This window comes from Eptesicus fuscus, chromosome 15 (assembly GCF_027574615.1).
Source record: "Eptesicus fuscus isolate TK198812 chromosome 15, DD_ASM_mEF_20220401, whole genome shotgun sequence".
In the NCBI taxonomy this organism is placed as follows: domain Eukaryota; kingdom Metazoa; phylum Chordata; class Mammalia; order Chiroptera; family Vespertilionidae; genus Eptesicus; species Eptesicus fuscus.
Genome location: NC_072487.1, coordinates 64,315,344 through 64,337,044, shown reverse-complemented (window position 1 = coordinate 64,337,044; position 21,701 = coordinate 64,315,344). Strand labels below are relative to the sequence as shown.

Genomic DNA, 21,701 nt, shown 5'->3' with positions numbered 1-21,701 from the left:
AATTTCTACATCAGAAGTATATGACATCATTAAATTCATAAGTACCTATTATCTTATACATTATTGACTCTAGAGAAGGAGTTGGCGTACTACAGTGTGCTAGATCAGGCTTGCTACTCACTTTTGTAAATAAAACTTTATTGGAACATAACCACACTCATATGCTTACATGTTGTTTGTGGTTGTTTTTACACTACAGTGGTAGAGGTAAGTAGTTGTCACAGAGACTATGTGCCCACAAAGCCAAAAATATTTACTGTCTGGCTTCTGATTGAAAAAGATTGCTGATCTCTTATTCATGTAAACTGTACAACATGAACACATTATAATAGACAACTTAATTTTTAAATTAAGAAATATAAACTTAGATGCCTACAATATTACTCACAAAAATTAATCCCAGAAGGTTGAAGATCTTTATGAAAATAAAAGTCAACAAAAATGCTATGAAAGTACTAGAGAAGAATGTAGGCGAAAAAATTACAAAATCTTAGAGTTGGGAAGGCTCTTCTAAGCAAATACCAACCCTAATATCATGAAGAAAAATATTGACAGATTTAGCTCACATAAAGATTAAAAAATTGTGTTTAATGAAAGATATTGTATAAAAAGTTAAAAGAAAACAAACTGGCAGGTAGTGTTTTCAACATATGTAACAATATCCACATACTATAAAGACTCCTACAATTCAGTAAGAGATAACTCAATGGAAAATGTTCAAAGGATATGAACAGGCATTCACAAAAGTATTATAAATGGCTAATATTAACATGAAAATATGTTCAACTTTATTAATATCAAAGAAATGTGAAATAAAATTCATCAATTGAGTTTATACTTAACTGAGTTTGTATTCACCAACCCAGCAGTTCTCTTTGATATCTACTCTGTTTGATACTATTTGCCTATGTATCCAAAAGCGTCTATATAGTTACATTTATTAAACTTTATTTAAAATAGACAAATTGGAAATAACCAAATGTCCGTCAATAGGGGATTGGTTACTAGTAAATAAATTATGGTGCAATGATAGACAATGGAATACTATCAAATTTCTTTAAAAATAAGTTAGAGCTCTGTGCAGTAATGTTGGAGTATGTCCACAGCATATTTAATGAAAGAAAAAATTCTAAAACATTTTATATAGTAAGTTCTCAAAATATTTTTTAAAATTCTTTTTTTCTATATGTGTTATCTTTGAACAGTGGGATTTTTTTTTTTTAACAAGGGCCTGGTAACCTGATGAGAACTTTTTTTTGTTTTGTCTGAAATTTTTACTAGAATATATTTATGTCTTACTCGTGTAGTTAAAAAGGAAAAAGAATAAATGCTATAGTGTAAAGGTTGCAAAAATGAAATATCAAATTAGTAAATCTTTACTGTCTGATTATTATGTCAGGCATTATGTTAGGATGTGGGAGTACATAGAGAAGTGAATAAGCTTAGTTTCTAATCTCTGGGAATTTAGAGTTTAGTGTGAAGAATGCCTAGGATTAAGAGGAGAATAGTGAAGGAGAACCATAGAACAGGGGAGAGGCCAAACAGGCGAGAACTGAAGGCAGGAAAGGATAATATGAAATATCACAGGACAGTCAAATAGGGTGAAAATTTAGAAGTCACTTGAATTTAGCAATTAAAAAGCCCTTCCTTCTACTTCTCAAATCTACCAAGTTGATTTTTTCAGGGCCTTTGCATCTTTTTTCTCTGCCTCCGTATGTTCACACACCTAGCTTCTTGTTATTAAAGTCTCAACTCAGTGTACTTCCTCTGTAAGCCTTCTCTCACCACCCAATCACAATTAGCCAACTTCTCCTCAGTCACTCTCTCTTATTTCAGTCAACAAGTATTTTAGTACCCATTATTTGCCAACAACAATACAAAAGAAATCCCTGTCCTCTTAGTGCCTTGTATTCTGTCACATCATGCTATCTTTATTTTCTTGTTACGATACTTCACTCTCTGAAATTTTTATTTATTTTTGATTTGTTTATTGGCTTTCTCTGTGAATGAAAATAATAACCTTGCTTTTCTAATTCATCATCATATTTCCAGTACCTGAACAGCTCCTGGCAAATAAATATTCATAAATATTTGTGTAAAGGATGAATGATCTTGGAGAGAACTGTTTGAATTCATAGTAAGGGCATAAGATACATTACCTTACCAATAGAATAAGAATGAATGGAAGGCAGAATGAGCAAATGTACATAATTTCTGTGAGAACATGGTGGCAAATGAGAGATAAGATGATGCCTTGATAGGAAAACAAGTTCAGTCTGAGCTGATCTGTTTTATATAGAAGAGATTGAGTATATTGAACATAGGCTTCTACAGCCAGGCAATTATCTAGTTCACTGGTATATCCATTGCCTGGTGCCACACCTGGTATGTAATAAGTATGTAATGAATATCTGTTGAATAGTGACTGCTTTTAAACTTGAGGGAAAGATCCAGGAGAGAGAAAGAGATTGAAGATGCAAGAGTATGGGGAAAGGAGCTGGGTAAGGTTATGAAAGAGCCTAAGTCCCTTGTTGAACTTTGAAGAAAGGAGAGGAGGGAGGGAGAAGCATGAAAAAGTTAAGATGGAGGAAAAAGTTAAGTTGAGGTGGGGAATTCTTGTTGGATAGTCTTGGACTTCTTAGTATATAGGTAATGTTTTCCACTTGTAGAGTTTGTGGGCTTGAAGAGAGCTGATACACCTGGTCAGGAGAGCCCCTCCAAGACCTTGTGCAGGACAGCAGTTAGGGTGTATTATTCTCTTATGACTGATCAAAATAGCCTCTGATACATGTATTTATATGTTGTGCTTATGTCAGGGCATCTGTTGTATAAAGTATCCATTTGTTTTCAATTAGTATATCGAAAATTTGGAAAAATGTGTTAAACTTGAAGTACTGAATCTCAGCCATAATCTAATAGGGAAGATTGAAAAGTTGGATAAGCTGTTAAAATTACGTGAACTCAACTTATCATATAACAAGATCTGGTAAGTAAGTACTTCTTTAGGTAGCATTGCAGGGTCATTTTCTTTGTTAAAGAGGTAGATTAATGCTGCCCACATTACTGAAAGAAATCTTTGAAGCAGCAGGCACTTTGATCCTTTATTCATTGATAATCTGGCCCTTCACAGATGATAATTGCTTTCATGTTTTGGCATTACTAAAGTATGGAATAATATCTATAGAGTGTTATCAAAGAAGGAGATAATGTTTTTTGAGTACCAAATTTTATCTTAATTCCTTTTTTAAAAATATATTTTATTGATTTTTTTTACAGAGAGGAAGGGAGAGGGATAGAGAGTTAGAAACATCGATGAGAGAGAAACATTGATCAGCTGCCTCCTGCACACCCTCTACTGCACACCCCCTATTGCCTCCTGCACACCCCCTCCTTCACATGCCCTTGACCGGAATCGAACCTGGGACCCTTCAGTCCGTAGGCCAATGCTCTATCCACTGAGGCAAACCGGTTAGGGCCTTAATTCCATGTTTGACAGGAAGTTTTCCCAGGTAGTCTTTTGATTCATTGCCTATTATATTAAGAAAGTTGGCCCTAACCGGTTTGGCTCAGTAGATAGAGTGTTGGCCCGCGGACTGAAAGGTCCCAGATTTGATTCCAGTCAAGGGCATGTACCTTGGTTGCGGGCACATCCCCAGTAAGGGGTGTTCAGGAGGCAGTTGATCGATGTTTCTTTCTCATCGATGTTTCTAACTCTCTATCCCTCTCCCTTCCTCTCTGTAAAAATCAATAAAATATTTTAAAAAAAGAAAAGAAAGTTGACATGAAGCAGTATGTTTTAACTCTCATTTTGATGGCAAAGGTATTTCAACTCGTTTTCATCCCGTGTGTTTATCATGATGTTCTTTACTTATTGATATAAGAAATATACTCCCAATCTTGTTTCCATTTCATAATATGTATTACTGTAAGATAGAAACATAATAAAGTTGACTGGCTAAAACTGCACATAAAAACTTGTTATAGACAAAATGATGCAAATGTTTTTGCATCTGTATACTTTCTCTACATTAGACTTGGTATATATAATGACCAAAAAACAACTAACAGTGGCAGAAGTTCTGATATGACAAAAATAAATGGGAAAATAACTGGTTAATGAATCAAATCCTTAATATAAAGTTTGTCTAAAAATAATCTCGATAAAAATAATTTCAATAAAATTAATATGAAAATAAAGAAGCTTGGAAATATTTGCCCAGTATACTTCTCTCTTGATCAAGTAATGAAATTACTTGGGAAAATATTTCATCAGTGATAATTCATCACTATGGGTGATAAATGTTTTATTAATTTAAATATTTTCATTAAAATATTTATGTTTCTAAATACAGTATTATTCTGGGGAGTCCACAAGCTCAAAATAGCAGGCCTATTCTGCTTGCATAGCCAATATTTTGGTAATGATTTAAGATAATAAGGATATCTTCTCTTGTGCAGGGCTATAACGTTTAGCCCTGTGTGCTGTTGAGTTTTCCAGCTTTCCCACTGCTAGTACTCTTTATAGTGACTAGTAAGAATGCCACAGACAGACTCTTCTGTGGGATCACAAAAGTTTGATAGTAAAACAGGTAGGATTCCTGGCAACAGTAATGAAGAGCTTACTAAAACTGTTGTGGTAGATTTTTTTTTAGCTACTTTTTTGGGTTCTCACTTATGAAAAGGATTGATAAATTATAATTGCGAAAAGTAATCCCACATAAAACAAAGGCTGTTAATTCTAAAAATACAATAAAAGAACTCTATTATGGTACTTACCTAGTTTGACTTTATCCTTTGATTTCCAGCAAAATTGAAGGCATAGAAAATATGCATAATCTGCAAAAGTTAAACCTTGCAGGAAATGAAATTGAACATATTCCAGCATGGTTAGGGAGGAAGTTAAAATCTTTGCGAGTCCTCAATCTGAAAGGCAACAAGATATCATCGGTAAGTTATTCAAAAAATCAAGAATGTTTTTCAATTTTTTGGGCTTGTTAAAAAAAAGATTAAAATTTAAGTTTTAAAAAAATGGGGTCTCTTAAGATCAATGGTCTTTTGATGAAACATTTAATTCAGACATAGCCCTGGATTCTCTAGGGTAATCCTAATATATAAAAACCCTGTGTGTCACATTCACAATGACTGGGAGGCTAAACCAACTGGAAGTCAGTTCTTCAGTCAGCGCTGGGTTGCCGTGGTGACCCAGCACTGACTGCTGAGGGGGCTGTGAATCAGGCCGGGAGAGAGGCCTGAAGAGAGAAGCAGGGTCTGATTTGTAGCCTCTGTGTCAGCTGTTGACCAGCACTTGCCTCTCTTTTTAGCTCTGGGCCTGGTCAGCAGCTACGCCTCCATTTCTCTCCAGGCCTCCACCTGGGCTGCTGATCAGCCCTGCCTTTCTGATCAGGCCCTGTTGATAGGCCCAGAGATGTTGACTGGCATAGAAACCAACCAATCAGAACCAAATCTGGGTCAACAGTGAGGAGCCAATGGCTGCCTAGGAGGCAGAGCTTTTGACACTGACTGGCATAGAAACCGACCAATCAGAACCAAATTGGCTGGCAGAGGAGGGCATTTGGGGGCGAGATCAGGCTTGTAGGGGAGGGCAGTTGGGGGTGAGGTCAGGCCAGCAGGGGAGAGCAGTTAGGGGTGATCAGGCAGGCAGAGGCAATTAGGGGCGATCAGGCTGGCAGGGAAGGGCAGTTGGGGGTGATCAGGTCAGCAGGGGAGAGCAGTTGGGGTGAGATCAGGCTGGCAGGGGAGGGCCGTTGGGGGCGAGATCAGGCCAGTAGGGGAGGGCATTTGGGGGCAAAATCAGGCTGGCAGGGGAGGGCAGTTAGGGGTGAAATCAGGCCGGCAGGGGAGGGCAGTTGGGGGCGAAATCAGGCCGGCAGGGGAAGGCAGTTGGGGGCAACCAGGTTGGCAGGGGAGGACAGTTGGGGGGGACCAGGCCTGTAGGGGAGGGTAGTTGGTGGCCATCAGGCCGGCAGGGGAGGGCAGTTGGAGGGGACCAGGCTTGCAGGGGAGGGCATTTGGGGGCGACCAGGCTGGCAGGGAGGGCAGTTGGGGGTGAGATCAGGTTGGCAGGGGAGGGCAGTTGGGGGCAAGATCAGGTCAGCAGGGGAGGGCAGTTGGGGGTGACCAGGCCGGCAGGGGAGCAGTTAGGTGTTAATCAGGCTGGCAGGGGAGCAGTTAGGGGGTAATCAGGCTGGCAGGCAGAAGCAGTTAGGGGCAATCAGGCAGGCAGGCAGGCAGGCAAGCGATTAGGAGCCAGCAGTCCCGGATTGTGAGAGGGATATCCGACTGCTGGTTTAGGCCCAATCCCTGAGGGTTCGTGCACCGGGCCTCTAGTTAAATATAAGCAGTTCTGGTTTTACATGGTTCCATGGTAACTGAGAGTTGACCTCTTAACATTTTCACATCCTTCATTTTATTTGAGACTGAGAACACTGTTGTTAAGGAGAGAGTGCAGGGATTATTTTTACAAAATACTCTGAGTTAGGTACTATAGTTTTATTCCCATTTTTAAGTAAAGTCTCAGAGAGGTTAAGTCTCTTACTTAAAGTCAAAAATCTTGTACCAGAATTCAGGCTACTGAATGCCTGGAACAGATTTCTCTTTTTCAAATGTATGAATTAATCTCAATAATAGTTTTGGGACTAGCTTTTTATAGTAGAGGGACTTTATCATGGTTCATATAATCTGGTAATAATGTATATTTTTCTGTTGAGTGTAATTTGTGATTTTATTTGATGTACAGTTAGATGTTCAATAAACATTAAGTCTGTAGTAAAATTGGAACAATCTGTTGTAATTTAAAGAACATCAGTCTTAAAATAGAAAATAAAAGATGTGCCTTCTAATATGTATCTAGACTTGCCTTCTGTGACCTTGGAGAATTCCTTCATCTCTCTAAAACTCACTGTTTACTTGGAGAAAACAGTTTCTATCCTGCCTCCTTTACAGGAGTGTTTATAAGCTCAGATGAAATGATAGATGTGAAAATACTTTAAAACAGTAACTCTAAGGTTGTATTCCTTAAACCTTTGTTAGTGGAAACCAGTAATAATAAATAACACTCGTTTAATGCTGTGCAGTTAACACTGTCTATGCTTTCTTATTTTATCTTTATAAAGATCTGATAAGGTGACAGCCCAAGAGCCTCAGAGCCTAAGCCCCATGCCATGTTGCACAGCATAACCTTGGAACTCTTAGGGCTTATGGGTTGATAAGAAGAGAGAGTCATGAATCCAAAGTTTGCCACAAATATTCCTCAAATAGTTGATCCTTAGATAGTACTAAACATTAGCTGATGTCAACAGGAAAATTATTCAATAAATACTTACGATTATTTCTAATTTTGTATCACTTTCTTATCCCACTTCATATTTGACACTAGAGGCCTGGTGCATGAAAGTCGTGCACTGGGGAGGGGGAGCCCCTCAGCCCAGCCTGCACCCTCTCACAGTCTGGGAGCCCTTCGGGGATGTCCGACTGACAGCTTAGGGCTATCAGTTGGACATCCTTAGTGCTGCCGTGGAGGCGGGAGAGGCTCCTGCCACTGCTGCTGTGCTCACCAGCTGTGAGCCTGGCTTCTGGCTGTGCGGCGCTCCCCCTGTGGAAGCACACTGAGCACCAGGGGGCAGCTCCTGCATTGAGCGTCTGTCTCCTCATGGTCAGTGTGCATCATAGCGACTGGTCGTTCCGCAGTTTGGTCGATTTGCATATTAGACTTTCATTGTATAGGATTACTTCTGTTAGGTATGTTTATGATTTTTAAATTATACCAATAATTTTATATATGTCATTTCAGCTTCAAGATGTAAGCAGGTTGAAACCACTTCAAGATTTAACTTCTCTGATCCTAGTTGAAAATCCAGTTGTGACCCTTCCTCATTATCTCCAGTTTACCATTTTTCACCTCCGTTCACTAGAAAGTTTGGAAGGTCAGCCAGTAACCACTCAGGACAGACAGGAAGCTTTTGAGAGATTCAGTTTAGGTAAAGTAACTTTAAAAATTTTTTTGGGGGTGGGAGAGGAATAATTTAGAAGTTATCCATAAAAATATATTATGAACTTTAAAATGCTGTTAAAATTTGCACCATAAATGAAAATGGCACCATGAATCAATTAATTTAATAAATAGTAATTGAACCAGGCACTGAATCTGGTACCCAGGACACAATGGTGAGCAAGGCATATAGTACTGTTTTTTGTGCAGCTTGCATTTTAGTGGAGAAGATGGACAAAAGATAAGTAAACCCTGATAAAGTAGTAGAGGAGAACCCGCTTTTGGGGAAAGTGGTATAAAGAAATGGCTCTCTGAAGAAGTAACATTTAAGCTGATGGTAAAGGCAACAATGGAGCGGGAAAAGGAACAGCTTATACTTTGTGGTTGGATAGACCTTGTTGAGTTAGGGAACTGAAAGAAGATCAGTATGACTGGAGGGATAGCTCATGAAAAAGTTTGGAGAGATGGGGAGGGGTGAGATAGTGCAGGTCCTTAGGGTTTGGATTTGACTTCAGGTGCAGAAGAAAGCCATTGACAGTTTTTAACTGTCATGAGCAAGTTTATTATATATTAAGATTATTTTTTATACAGTATGGAGAATGATTTGGAGCAGAATAAAATGGAGCTATAGGGACATATGAGGAGGCTATTGCAGAAATCTAGGCTAGAAATGTTGATGGCTTGTATTTAGGTGATGGGTATGGTATTGATGGATCAGTTTTGGAGGTTCAGCAGCACTTTCTAATGGATTGGAAATTCCCACACATTTGACTTGAGTAAGTGCTTGGATGGTGATGTTAAATGTAAAAATGGGAGAACTTGGAATGCTGAATTTGAATGTGAGACAGACAAGAAGAATTAGAAATGTGAATCTGGAGTTCAAAGAGGTCAGTACTAGAGATATAAATTTAGGAGTCATCAGCATAAAAATTAATTTCACCAAAATCAATGAACTCACCCAGACAGGGGTTAGGATGAGCAAGAAGGAGAGCCAGCTAAGGAAACTTAGAAAGAGAGGTCAGCAAGGTAGGAGGAAACCAAGAAATAGTGGGTTGCAAAAGCCCAGAGAGGAAGGTTTCAAGAGAGGAAGTGGCCAGCTATGTTGAATGTTGCTGATACAGGAAGAAGTAAATGAGCACAGAGAAGTGCCTTAGATTGGCAACATAGGATAATCTTCACAAGAGAAGTTAAGGCGTGGTTAGGACAAATGCTAGATTATAGATGGAAGAGTGAATGGGAAGAAGACATTTGGGTTAAAATTTGGAATTTTCTCTCCTAATGCCTAATAAATGAGTTACAAAAATTAAAAGTTTAAAAAGTTTCACCAATAGCTTCTAGATCAGGAAGTGGGCAGAAGCCAATACTGTAAACCTCAAAATTAGTAATTAAAGAAACAAAGAATATTCAAAAGCAGAGTTGGAGAGACAAATCATGGCTCAGTTCTTTTGATCCTTGAGAAGACATGGAGATGAGATCAGAGGGGAAAAAAAAGGAAGTCTTTTCATGAAAGAGGAATGGACACTTTCTCCATCAGAAGGGAGAGAAGATGTGTGCAAGTGTGGGTAGTTTTGTTGCTTTAGTAGTGGGGAAAATGAGGAAGTTTCCACTGGTGGGGTCTGTTCTGTCATGAAATATGAGGTCATCAACTGAGAAAGAAAATAGAAGGAATATGGGGGGGTTTGTAGAGAAAGAGGAAGGTATGAACTGTCCATTTTAGAATGTTAGGAAATGAGTTTGTGTATTCAACCATTTGAAATTGATGTTAGTCTACTTTGACTTACAAAAATGAAGGTTTCACCCATTGGTGTGGCTCAATGGTTGAGCGTCCATCTGTGAACCAGGATTCCTGGTCAGGGCACATGCCTGGGTTGCAGGCTTGATCCCCAGTGGGGGGCGTGCAGGAGGCAGCCAATTGATAGTTCTCTCTCATCCTTGGTATTTTTTTAAAAATATATATTTTATTGATTTTTTACAGAGAGGAAGGGAGAGGGATAGAGAGTTGGAAACATCGATGAGAGAGAAACATTGATCAGCTGCCTCCTGCACACCTCCCACTGGGGATGTGCCCGCAACCAAGGTATATGCCCTTGACCGGAATCAAACCTGGGACCCTTGAGTCCGCAGGCCAACGCTCTATCCACTGAGCCAAACTGGTTAGGGCCATCATTGGTATTTTTATATCTATCTCCCTCTCCCTTCCTCTCTGAAATCAATAAAAATATACTTTAAAAAAATGCAGATTTCGTATGGTTTGAACCAAAACGTGAGAAATATAAGTTTTTATTAGTTTGAAATTCCCCTTAACTCCACATTTATTACCGTGAAATTTATGTTTTAGAATCATTAAGAATATAAATAATGCAAAGAAAAGTCATCATATAAATATTGTCTTGGAGAAAATGTTTAAATTACGATTCATTTATGATTTGGAATATTAATTAAGAGCCTTTAATGTGCTGAGCTCTTGGAATTCATTGGTGAGCTAGATAGGTGCAATTTCTGCTTTCACAAAGCTTTAATGGGAAGGGCAGATAGCCAAACTATTTGATCACATTGTACAATTCCCTATGTGATAAAGGGCATAACAGAGGTGCAGAGTGGTCTGAGAGCATTCCTGAGAAGCATCTAACCTGGGGCCAAGGGACAGTTAGGGCAGACTTTTCAAAATATTTCTAAAACGAAGACCTGGAGGATGCAAAATATTCTAGTCGTAGATAGAAGACAGTTCCAAGTGGAAGATATGAATAAAAGCCTGCAGGTGAGAAGAGGAATTACAAATTTGAAGAATTAAAATCATTTCAGAAAGGCTGCAGTGAGTTGTACTTGCAAGTGAGGCTGGAGAGGGAGTTTGGGACCAAATCATGGAAGAGCCTTATCATCATGTCGGCTTTTTGGATCCTATCCTGAGCATAATGGGGAGCAGCCTTTGAAGGATTTTAAGATAGCATAGTATTTTGTAAACATGCTTGCAGCTGCCTTTAATGTGTAATTACTAATGTAAAATAAAAAAATCGCATATTTTTTTTACAAGCGAACAGGAAAAAACCTCATTTATCAATATACTAATTGAATCAAATACTTGGAAGAAAAATGTTATCTTTAAAATTGTTATCCAAATTATGACTTCTTACCTTTTAATTAATCACTCTAGTTCAAGATATTCTCCCCCCCCAAAAAAAAAAAAAACAACAACAGACACACAAGTTATTCATAGTGAATAATGTTTTAAAATGGATTTTTAGAAAGAGGAAGGGGGAGAGAGAGAGAGAGATTGAACTGTTGCCTCCCATATGCACCTGACTCCCATATGCACCTGATTTGTAAATATAGATTATATAATGTTATAACATTATAACATCTGTTATAACAATATAACAAATATAGATTATATAATGTTATAACAAACCTGCAGCCCAATTTGTGCCCTGACTGGGAATCAAACCTGCCACCACACCAGCCAGGGCTCATAGTGAATAATTTTAAAAGTAGAATTCTATTTGCACTATTCTAACTAATTTAGTTAAGTATTTAGTTAAGTAATATTCTTCCCTTTCTTCGACTAGGAAGTATAATGTTCAATAAACTTAATTTGTATTGGCAGAAGAAATAGAAAGACTGGAAAAAGACCTGGAAAAGAAGATAATGGAAACTGAAGAGCTGAAGAGCAAACAAACAAAGTTCCTGGAGGAAATTAAAAATCAAGATAAATTGAACAAATCATTAAAAGAGGAGGCCATGTTACAAAAACAGAGCTGTGAGGAGCTAGAGAGTAACCTAAACACGAAAAATGAATTGGTAAGTTTATATTTTACATTGCTTTGACTATTTATGTTATCTTGAAATAGAGAATTTTTTGTTTTGGGATTTAAAAACACAACTTTCTGACTACAGAATGGGGAAGATGTGGTTTAACAGAAATATGTGCAAAAGATTTTAAAAGTTGTATTTGCCTGGTACTTATGATATGGCTGCCCAAAAGATGAATGCTATCTTGAACTGTACTATGTGAAATGCAGTAACTAGAACAAAGGAGGGAAGTGAAGCCTTTCACTATGAAGAGCTGGTCAGACTACCCATAGATGTGTATATTTTTTTAACAACAACATTGTTGATAAGACTGTACACTGGCAAAAACTTTCAAAAGGCAATTTGGCAAAATTATCCAAATTTAAATGGACATACCTAAGTCCTATATATTGGAAATACGATATGTGTTTATATATTATAATATTTAATTATTATTATGTAATTGTTATAACATTATATAATCTATATTTACAATAAGATGTTCTGTAGAAATGGTAGCAAGAATATGTAAAGATATTGTATATTTGCATACATATATATATAGATATGCATATGCATATATACATATATATATACACACACATACACACACAAGGACATTCCCTGGAATATTGTTTATATTAGCAAAATATGGAGAATAACTAAATTGTCTCTCTGGATATCTATGTGGTAGAATAATCTTGTTAAATATTAAAATGAGGTAGAGCTCTATGTCCTGATATGGAAGGATGTCTAACACATATTGCTATTTAAAAAAGCATGCTAGCCCTGACTGGTTTGGGTCAGTGGATAGAGTGTAGGGTTCCAGGTTCGATTCCGGTCAAGGACATGTACCTTGGTTGCGAGCACATCCCCAGTGGGAGGTGTGCAGGAGGCAGCTGATCAATGTTTCTCTCTCATCGATGTTTCTAACTCTCTATTTCTCTCCCTTCCTCACTGTAAAAAAATAAAATACATTTTTTTAAAAAAAGCATGCTATAAAATAGTATAACAAGGATGATCCTAAATATCAGTGATGGCGAACCTATGACACGCGTGTCAACACTGACACGCGTAGCCATTTCTGATGACACGCGGCCCCTGAGGCGACCACATGCCGAGGATGAAACATTTGCGAAATAACGTTTTTTCCTCAAAGTGACACACTACCCGAGTTATGCTCAGTTTTTTGGCGAAGTTTGACACACCAAGCTCAAAAGGTTGCCCATCACTGCTATATGTAAAGATAGTATATAATAGTATCAGTATGTGTAGGAAAAAATGGTAGAATTTTTAACAGTATTTATTTCTGAGGAGTGGAACTATAGACTTTCTAATTGCCATTTATGCATATTTGTAATGTTTAAGTTTTATAAAATTTGGCTTTATGATTGAAAGAGAAAGAAAATATACTTTAAAAAAGATTAAAACAGTATAGATAGTATATTATCAGAAGGTACCTGACCTAGAGACTTTAAAGGTCGTGAGACCACGTCCTGTGAGGAATGGCCAAAGCAACCAGGAGTGTCCTGGTTGGAGAAGAGGCGACCCAGCAAGCTATGATGATTGCCTTCAGATAGTTAAAGGACCGTTGTAAGGAAGAGGGACTTAGACTTGTTGACTAAGATAAAATTAAGAAGTAGCAAATAGAAAATACATGAAAACAATTTTTTTTAATTTAGTAATAAAGAAGAAATTGCTAATAGCTGTCCTGAGATAAATGTGATAACTCTGGAATGTGTTTGCTGTCATTGAAACATGCTGTCAGGGTTTGGGAAAAGATAAAAATGTTAGAGAGATGGACTAAATGATCTTAAAAGGCTTTTTCAACTCAGAGAATCAGACTCTGTAAAATTATTAAGCTGCTGTTTGTCCTTAAAGGAAAAAATAACTATTGGTACTTTCTTTTTTTTCTTTTGACTGTTCTTTTTCTGATCTATGCATAGATCTAAGTTTTCTGAACTTAGAGAATTATACTTCTCATATAACTATGAAATCTTAGATATAGATATCTTTCTTTTTTGCATTTCCCCTTTAAGATTGGCATTCTGACTTAATTGTAGACAAAAATTCTGCTTAAGCATTTAAATTTTTAATAAGAAAAATAGTGTTTCCTCCTCTCTGTAGCAAGGGAAATAGTTATATGAAATCCAAATACTCACCTGCCTCCTTAAGCTCTTCTTTGCCTGAGAAAAAAGGTAACTTACACCAGGGGACATGATGCAAGGGCAGCTTCCCCAGCTCTATTAGTCAAATATTCAGAGCATATGTGGGTTCCTTCATATGCCTCTTATTTGAAAGTAAGTTTTTAAATATGTCAGCTGTATTCTGAAGGCATATTATATATATACTAGAGGCCTGGTGCACGAAATTCGTGTGTGGGGGGGTCCCTCAGCCCAGCCTGTACCCTCTCCAATCTGGGACCCCTTGGGGGATGTCCGACTGCCCATCCCTCTCACAATCCAGGACTGCTGGCTCCCAACTGCTCGCCTGCCTGCCTTCCTGATTGCCCCTAACCGCTTCTGCCTGCCAGCCTGATCACCTCCTAACCACTCCCCTGCCAGCCTGATTGATGTCTAACTGCCCTCCCCTGCAAGCCTGGTCACCCCTAACTGCCCTCCCCTGCAGGCCTGGTCACCCCTAACTGCCCTCCCCTGCAGGCCTGGTCACCCCTAACTGCCCTCCCCTGCAGGTCAGGTCCCCCCAACTACTCTCCACTGCAGGCCTGGGTCCCCCCCAACTGCCCTTCCCTGCAGGCCTGGTCACCCCCAACTTCCCTCCTCTGCTGGCCTGGTCACCCCTAACTGCCCTCCCCTGCAGGCTTGATTGCCCCCAACTGCCCTCCCTTGCAGACCTTGTGCCTCCCAACTGCCCTCCCCTGCTGGCCTGATCGCCCACAACTGCCCTCCCTTGCAGGCCTGGTCCCTCTCAACTTCCCTCTCCTACTGTCCATCTTGTGGTAGCCATCTTATGTCCACATGGGGGCAGGATCTTTGACCACAAGGGGACAGCCATCTTGTGTGTTGGAGTGATAGTCAATCTGCATATTACTCTTTTATTATATATGATGATGATAACAATTTGGTGATTATCAATGGTTTTATATTATATATACATCTGTTGCTCTCCATTCCATAATAAAGTAGATTGTGTTGATGAACATTGTAATCATTGGAAACTTATGTGACAATCATTTTTATTTTTGTAGTGAACTCTTTATGCCATCACTTAACATTTCTATTTAAAATAAAAAAAGAAACCACACAAAACCCCCAGCACTTCCTGTGGTATCACTTGACATTTGTGAGCATTTAAACATTTTTCTAGAGTTATCAACCTTTTTTGTAATATAGAATATTAATCTTTTATTAAGATAAAAAAATCTTATAATTTCTCTATGCTGACTCCCTGGTGCATATTAGTCGGGCCATTGAAAACCTTGGCAAAATGTTGTATTTTATAACTTTGCGCTACCTCCAAATTATGGATTATTGTAGTTGTTTAGTTTTCTCTTATATTTGTTTATATGTTGTTGATATGTTTGTGCTATGAATAAATGTTTTGTAAATTTTCAATGGTTTCTGCTGTTTTGTTTTTTCTGTAACTATTTTAGAAGATAGACTGTGCTCTTCTTCATGTCATTTTTTTTATTAACCATTTAAAAACATATTTGTATACAGAGTTAATATGTTTATTCTAACAAATTCTGACAACATAAATGTATACAGTAGAAAATGAAGGTCTCATTCTTCTTCTACACCATTGCCTGGATGTTAATGTATATCTTTTTTGTTTTCTATGCTTGTACAATATACATGTAATTACATAATATATATGTAATTAAATATATATACCTTTGATTATTTTTGTGAGTTAAAAAATCTTACTATATGTTAATTCTGCACCTTATTTTTTACAAAACAGTATTTCATGGACAGCTCTCCAAATTTAAAAATAATACACACATACCTGTGCACATACACATAACATACAATACCCATAAATCTTCCTTATTCTTTTCAAAGTCTGTATTGTGTTCCATTATATAGATCCTCCATAATTTATGTATCCTACTATTATTGATGAATATTTAGTTTGTTTTCATTTTATTGTTATTAGAAACAACACTACATATAAAACTTTACATATATGTGTTAATATTTATATATCTTATGCATTCATACTGGTAATTCCTTAGTCTAAATCACTACATTATTTTGAACTTGAAAATAGAAGAAAATGAAATCTTCTTGCTTTAATTTCACATTTCTTTAGTTGTTGGAGAATTCAGTATTAAATATGTATTTATTAGCTACTTTGTATTCTTTAAGTTTTTTTCTTCACTTTTATATTGGTTTGTTTGTTCTTTTATTATTCCAAAGGACTGTTCTATTTTATTTTTTAATTCTGGGTTTTATTTGAGCCTGCATTTGAAAAACATTTTCCATTCTCTTATGTAGAATATCTGGTGCTAATACCATCTACAGTTTTATAATGTTTTCTAGTTTCATAAAGTAATTCTTCATGTAATAGGTCAACCTATAAAAGAAATGTAGTAACATTGAAGTAAAACTTCTGGTGACCATTAAACTATAATAGTCCCCCTCTCCTGCCACCAACAAATATTAACTTTGATTATCTTTAACATTAATATTGCTCTTTGTCTTTTCAAAAGTTACTTAAGTCCTGTTCTTTAATTTCCTCATTTTTAAAATGAGGGTGACTTATGTGTCCTGCCAATCTCTCAGAGTTGTGAGGACTTAATGAGGTAATGAATGTGAAAATAATTTGAAACGAATCAAGCTAAGTAATGCAAGGTGGTAAATCTGTAACTTTTAGAATGATAATAAAATATGTCCATATAAAAACAATGCAAGTACTAATAACTATCTTTTTTAGGTAAGTTGTCAGTAAAGAGCCATTTACATTATTACAGCCTCACTCTCTAGATTTCTCCTGGTGGTGGTTTCTGTTTGCTTCTTTCTCCATTTAGCTTTTGTCTTGGTTTCTTGCAGACACTTTTCTGCTGATTCTTTATTCTTCCTTAAAGGTAGCTCCTTCAGGACTGAATTGTACACTATGTTTTTCATGGTTTGCATGATAACTTGTATTAATATGCTTGTGTATATTTTAAGTTTTGAAACTGGTTTGCCTGTCCAAGAAATGTGCTTGTGTATGGTGGTTTTTTTTTTTAATGGATGTATGTATAGGAGAGTGACTTTGAATGTCGGGGGGAAGAATTTGTATTATTTTTCCTATTGGTAAAAATGTTAGCTTCAGTCAGCTCTTGATTATCCACAGCTAATGCTATAACTAGCCTACTTCCCAGGTCCTTTGACTCCTAATTGGCTCTTATTTATGCATTTTCTCAATGGGCATTTATTGAATGTTTACTGTATGCTAAACCTAATGCTATAAAAGACACAAAGGTGCTTTAAGATGCATATTTATTATTATTTGCCTACAGAGACCAGTCCATGCATTCTCCATGATTCCAATCATATTTGCCTTTGTTTGGCCATATTGCCAGTGATCTTTAGGAGAGAAGCCCAAGATTAGTTGATACTGTTAGTTGTGAGTTGCTTTCTTGAAACTCGGGGGCTTCTGAGCATTCACTGAAAGAGCATCAATGTGGGAAATGTGCTAGAAACCCTGCAGCAGGACATCGGAGGCAGTATAGTAAATAGACAGTGTTAGGTTTTAAAACAGGATACTTAGAATTGAACTCTGCCTCTTCCACAACACGCTGTGCAACTGGGCAAGATATTTAACCCCTCTGTGCAGCTTTTATCATCACATAAGGTACTTGTGAAGATTCAGTGAGAAAGCACAGGTAATATGCTTAGCACTGTGTCTGGCACACTCGATCAAGATTACCTCTTACCCAGCTTAGCATTACTTTCCTTTGATGGATAATCAGGAGGTGACTGTAAGCTAAATCATGCACGACTTTGATTCCCTGGGCCTTGTAAAATGTTTATGTTTGTTTATTTTTTATTCTCTTGAGCTTGCAGTTTTATATTAATAGAGTTTTTATGCATGGTTTTTGGTCTGGTATCTACTATCAAACCCTAGCCAAAAAAAAAAAAGTGAAAATCACTTAGTAGACCTTTGAAATGAACTCAAAGGATCGGCGTAATAGAAAGGGGACTGGTACTGATAGTTAATAAACTATTTAGTTTCTGCCACTAATCTAATATGTGACTTTGACAAGCCAGTTCACCAATCTGGGATTCAATTTTTTAATTTACAAATTCAGAGAATTCGGTTGGATCTTTTTTTAATTCTAGCTCCAAAAATTTCTAAGAATAACTAAAAAGTTGTATTTATAGTAGAATTACTTTATTAAAAATTTAATGCTACATATTTGGATCTGATCTTAATTCACATTTCTTACCCTCTATTACAAAGAATAATATTCTGAAAACTTAAAACTGAAATGCCATTAGCAAAAATACTACAGCAATAACAGTACAGCAGTTAAAACCAAACTCTTATTTTCATCCTTCTTATTCTCCTCCTGATTCCTCTATAATTGATGTTAAGTAACATTTCCTTGCATGATTTGAAGCTATCATTAAAATCATAGAGTGAGTTAAATTAGTGCTAATTATTGGGAAATCAGGAAGCAAGTACTTAGCAGACTAGTTACTTCAAAAATTATTGATACAGAGGTATTTTCATGTTTGGATAAAGCAAATTTAAATGATTTTTAAAATCTTCATTCATTGCATCCTGTAATAGCATATAAACTTCAAAGGTCTTTTATGTGATCTCTTATTACGTGATACTTTTGTATTTCATTATTTATAATACTTTACAATTATGATAAGATGCTCTGAATGTTGTGCTATTTGCTGTGGGGTTTAAAACAATCTACTAATTATGATTAGAACCATTGTACCATTGTACCTTTATACTAACTTACTGACACTATATGTTGTCTCATATCAAATTGGGCCAATAGCTAAAACAGAAGACCATGGAACTAACGCGAGCATGTCAGAAACAGTATGAGCTGGAACAGGAATTGGCCTTTTATAAAATTGATGCCAAATTTGAGCCACTAAATTATTATCCATCAGAGGTGAGTTGTTTTAACCTTTCAGTAATCCAAAGTTAAAGCCAGCATATAGTGGGGCAGAGGAGGGCAGGTGGTAGAGACTTTTCAAGGGAGTTTATCAATAATCACTCTATTTTCTTGTTATGAGGGCATCAGCAGAGTAAATATATTTTGGTTGAATCTGAGGATTATTCAGCTCAGTAAGTAGTGCAGTATCAAACAGAGGCAAAAAGCCCAGAAGGATCTTTACCTATAGCTGTATTCATAGCCCAAAGCAGCTTTCCAACCCTCAATTACCTCACTCAAGAGTATGGCTGATCATCTCCCTTAAACCTAAACTTCCAGAAAAAGTACACTGCCTGCTGGACAATCATGGAATAGTCAGCGCTATACATTGTTCAATAATCACTGGTCCAGTATTAGTCAACCATTATTTATACAAATGCCATAAATGTTATTGCAATAGAAAAAAGCAGCTTAACTTCTAAGACCCAGTGATTCCAACCAACATCATATTCTTTAGTTAAAAATGCAATTATTAAAATTTATTAAACTGAGATTTTACTTATATATCAGCCAAGAAACCAAGATAAAGTACCTAGATTTCTGATTTGAAAGAGCACTGCTAAAAATCACATAACTGAAGATAGTTCTTTTATCAATCAAAGCTCACCTTTCGGAAATAGGAGGAGATATCCTTGGAGACCAGTTTTTGCTCTAGTTCTTTTTTGGTTTATTAAGAATAAAAGAATAGCCCTCACTGGTTTGGCCTGCGGACTTAAAGGTCCCAGGTTCGATTCCGGTCAAGAGCATGTACCGAGGTTGCAGGCACATCCCCAGTAGGGAGTGTTTCAGGAGGCAGCTAATCGATGTTTCCCTCTCATTGATATTTCTAACTCTCTGTCCCTCTGCCTTGCTCTCTGTAAAAAATCAATTAAAAAAATATATATGTATTTTTAAAAAGAATAAAATAATAGCCTGGCTGGCATGGCTCAGTGGTTGAGTGTCAGCCTATGAACCAGGAGGTCAAGGTTTGATTCCCCATCAGGGCACATGCCTGGGTTGCAGGCTCTATCCCCAATAGGGGGGCAGCCAATCAATGATCTCTCATCAGTGATATTTCTATATCTGTCTCCCTCTCCCTTCCTCTCTGAAATCAATAAAAAAATATATTTTTAAAAAGAATAGAATAATGATATATATTTTTTTAACTTCTAGGCATGTAGGATTATAATTTAGGCAGTTCTATGATAAGTTACATTAATAAAATGAATAATGTCACTTGACTGCTTATAAGTTACTTATTAAACCATATATCTGTTCATTTATTTTGCTTTTAGTATGTTGAAATTGATAAAGCCCCAGATGAAAGCCCTTATATTGGCAAATCTAGATACAAGAGAAATATGTTTACCAGAGAAAGTTACATTACTGATAAAGCCCAGCCAATAAAGATCAAGAAGTTGGAGCCAGATGAAGGAGAACAACCTATAAATGAGCAGAAGAACTTGAGAGCCCATATGCCACTGGACATACAGTTGGAAGACAAAGAAAGAAAAATAAGTGCAGGTTTTAAAAAGTTATTTTAAATTCTTTAAAAATATAAAAACGTTGAATGTGTAGGCAAATTGTGTTTTACTAGTGTATTCTTTTAGTTAACATGCTGAAGGCATTTATTAAGTTGTTGTTTACATCAAAAGTTTAAAACAAAAGTAGTGATTTATTGAGATTTTTTTTTTAATTTCTATTATGAGAGTAATTTGATGGGAATATATCCAGGGGGTACAAGAATGCTTAAATCTGCTCCTGCCAACAGATCCTTCTCACCATTGGAGCTATACATTCAAAAGCCTAATTAGTAATACTTGAAGCAAGTGAAGTACCACTTTATTACTATTCATGTAGCCAAAACCTAAAGCAGTGCTTTGGATAAGCTGGATCAGTGCAATCTCCTTAGGCTTGAGCCTGAGGCTGGCCTTTGACTCTTCCCAACCTGTCTCACATTCCACCTCCTCAAACTTCTCTCCTACTCCCCAAACCCCAAAACATCTAATTCAAGGGATCTTACCACCTCCTGACAAGTCACAAAGAAGTAGTTAATCCAACAGGGCACTTAGAGACTCTGACAATGACAAACTTTGAGTCCACTTACTCACTCAGGTTCATGGATATGAAAGAAGGAGAAAACAGACCTGATTTCATGCATCCCCCTAGTAACCATGGCCCATTATGGGGCTTTCACCAATCAGATCATCTTCTCTTGGTTGGTAGCTAAATGGAAAATATGGAAGGCCAGTAGAGGTTGACTTGGAGAGGGAAGAAAAGAGACTGAGTAGTCCATGTCTAGATATATACTATATGCCAGGCTCCAGAGGGGAAAGCAAAAGTAAGTCAAACATTTGTGCAGACCAGCTTCAAGGGGCTCATCGTTTAATTGGAGTCAGGGAGAGAGGGAGGGAAAGAAGTTGGAAATGTGAGGTAGAAAGTAATTGATTTGAGATCACTTTAGCTGAGAAACTCTTTAGTAGTGAATTTCTTGATATTGAGTCCCTCTAATACAGGTTTTAAAAAATAGCTTGAACCTAATTATAACTTAGCATGTGTAAGTGCATATTTACCAATAAAATCCTTATTCTCCCAAGAGTTCTTTAGTGTTTGAATTATCCAATAAAGCTCCTTTTATGTTAAGAATTTTACAAATTAAAGGATCGATTCTAGTTATATAGCACATCATGAAACGATTCCAAAGATTAATGGAGAAGAAAAGCATCATTGGAAATTTACTTTTTTTATTCCTGTGATATACTAGTATAATTTAATATAATCTATAATTTTAACTGGGGA

At 36.9% G+C, this 21,701-nt stretch overlaps 1 protein-coding gene across 3 annotated transcripts in view; it reads left to right on the top strand.

Moving 5' to 3' along the window:
• The window catches only part of CNTRL (centriolin), an 83,376-nt gene that overhangs the window by 8,562 nt on the left and 53,113 nt on the right, over positions 1-21,701 (top strand). For all 3 annotated transcript variants that reach the window (XM_054727016.1, XM_054727017.1, XM_008152130.3), the window contains exons 4-9: positions 2,856-2,986; positions 4,806-4,947; positions 7,811-7,997; positions 11,610-11,803; positions 18,762-18,881; positions 20,198-20,426. In XM_054727016.1, coding sequence (XP_054582991.1) covers positions 2,856-2,986; positions 4,806-4,947; positions 7,811-7,997; positions 11,610-11,803; positions 18,762-18,881; positions 20,198-20,426 — 1,003 coding nt within the window. The remainder of the gene's footprint in view (positions 1-2,855; positions 2,987-4,805; positions 4,948-7,810; positions 7,998-11,609; positions 11,804-18,761; positions 18,882-20,197; positions 20,427-21,701) is intronic.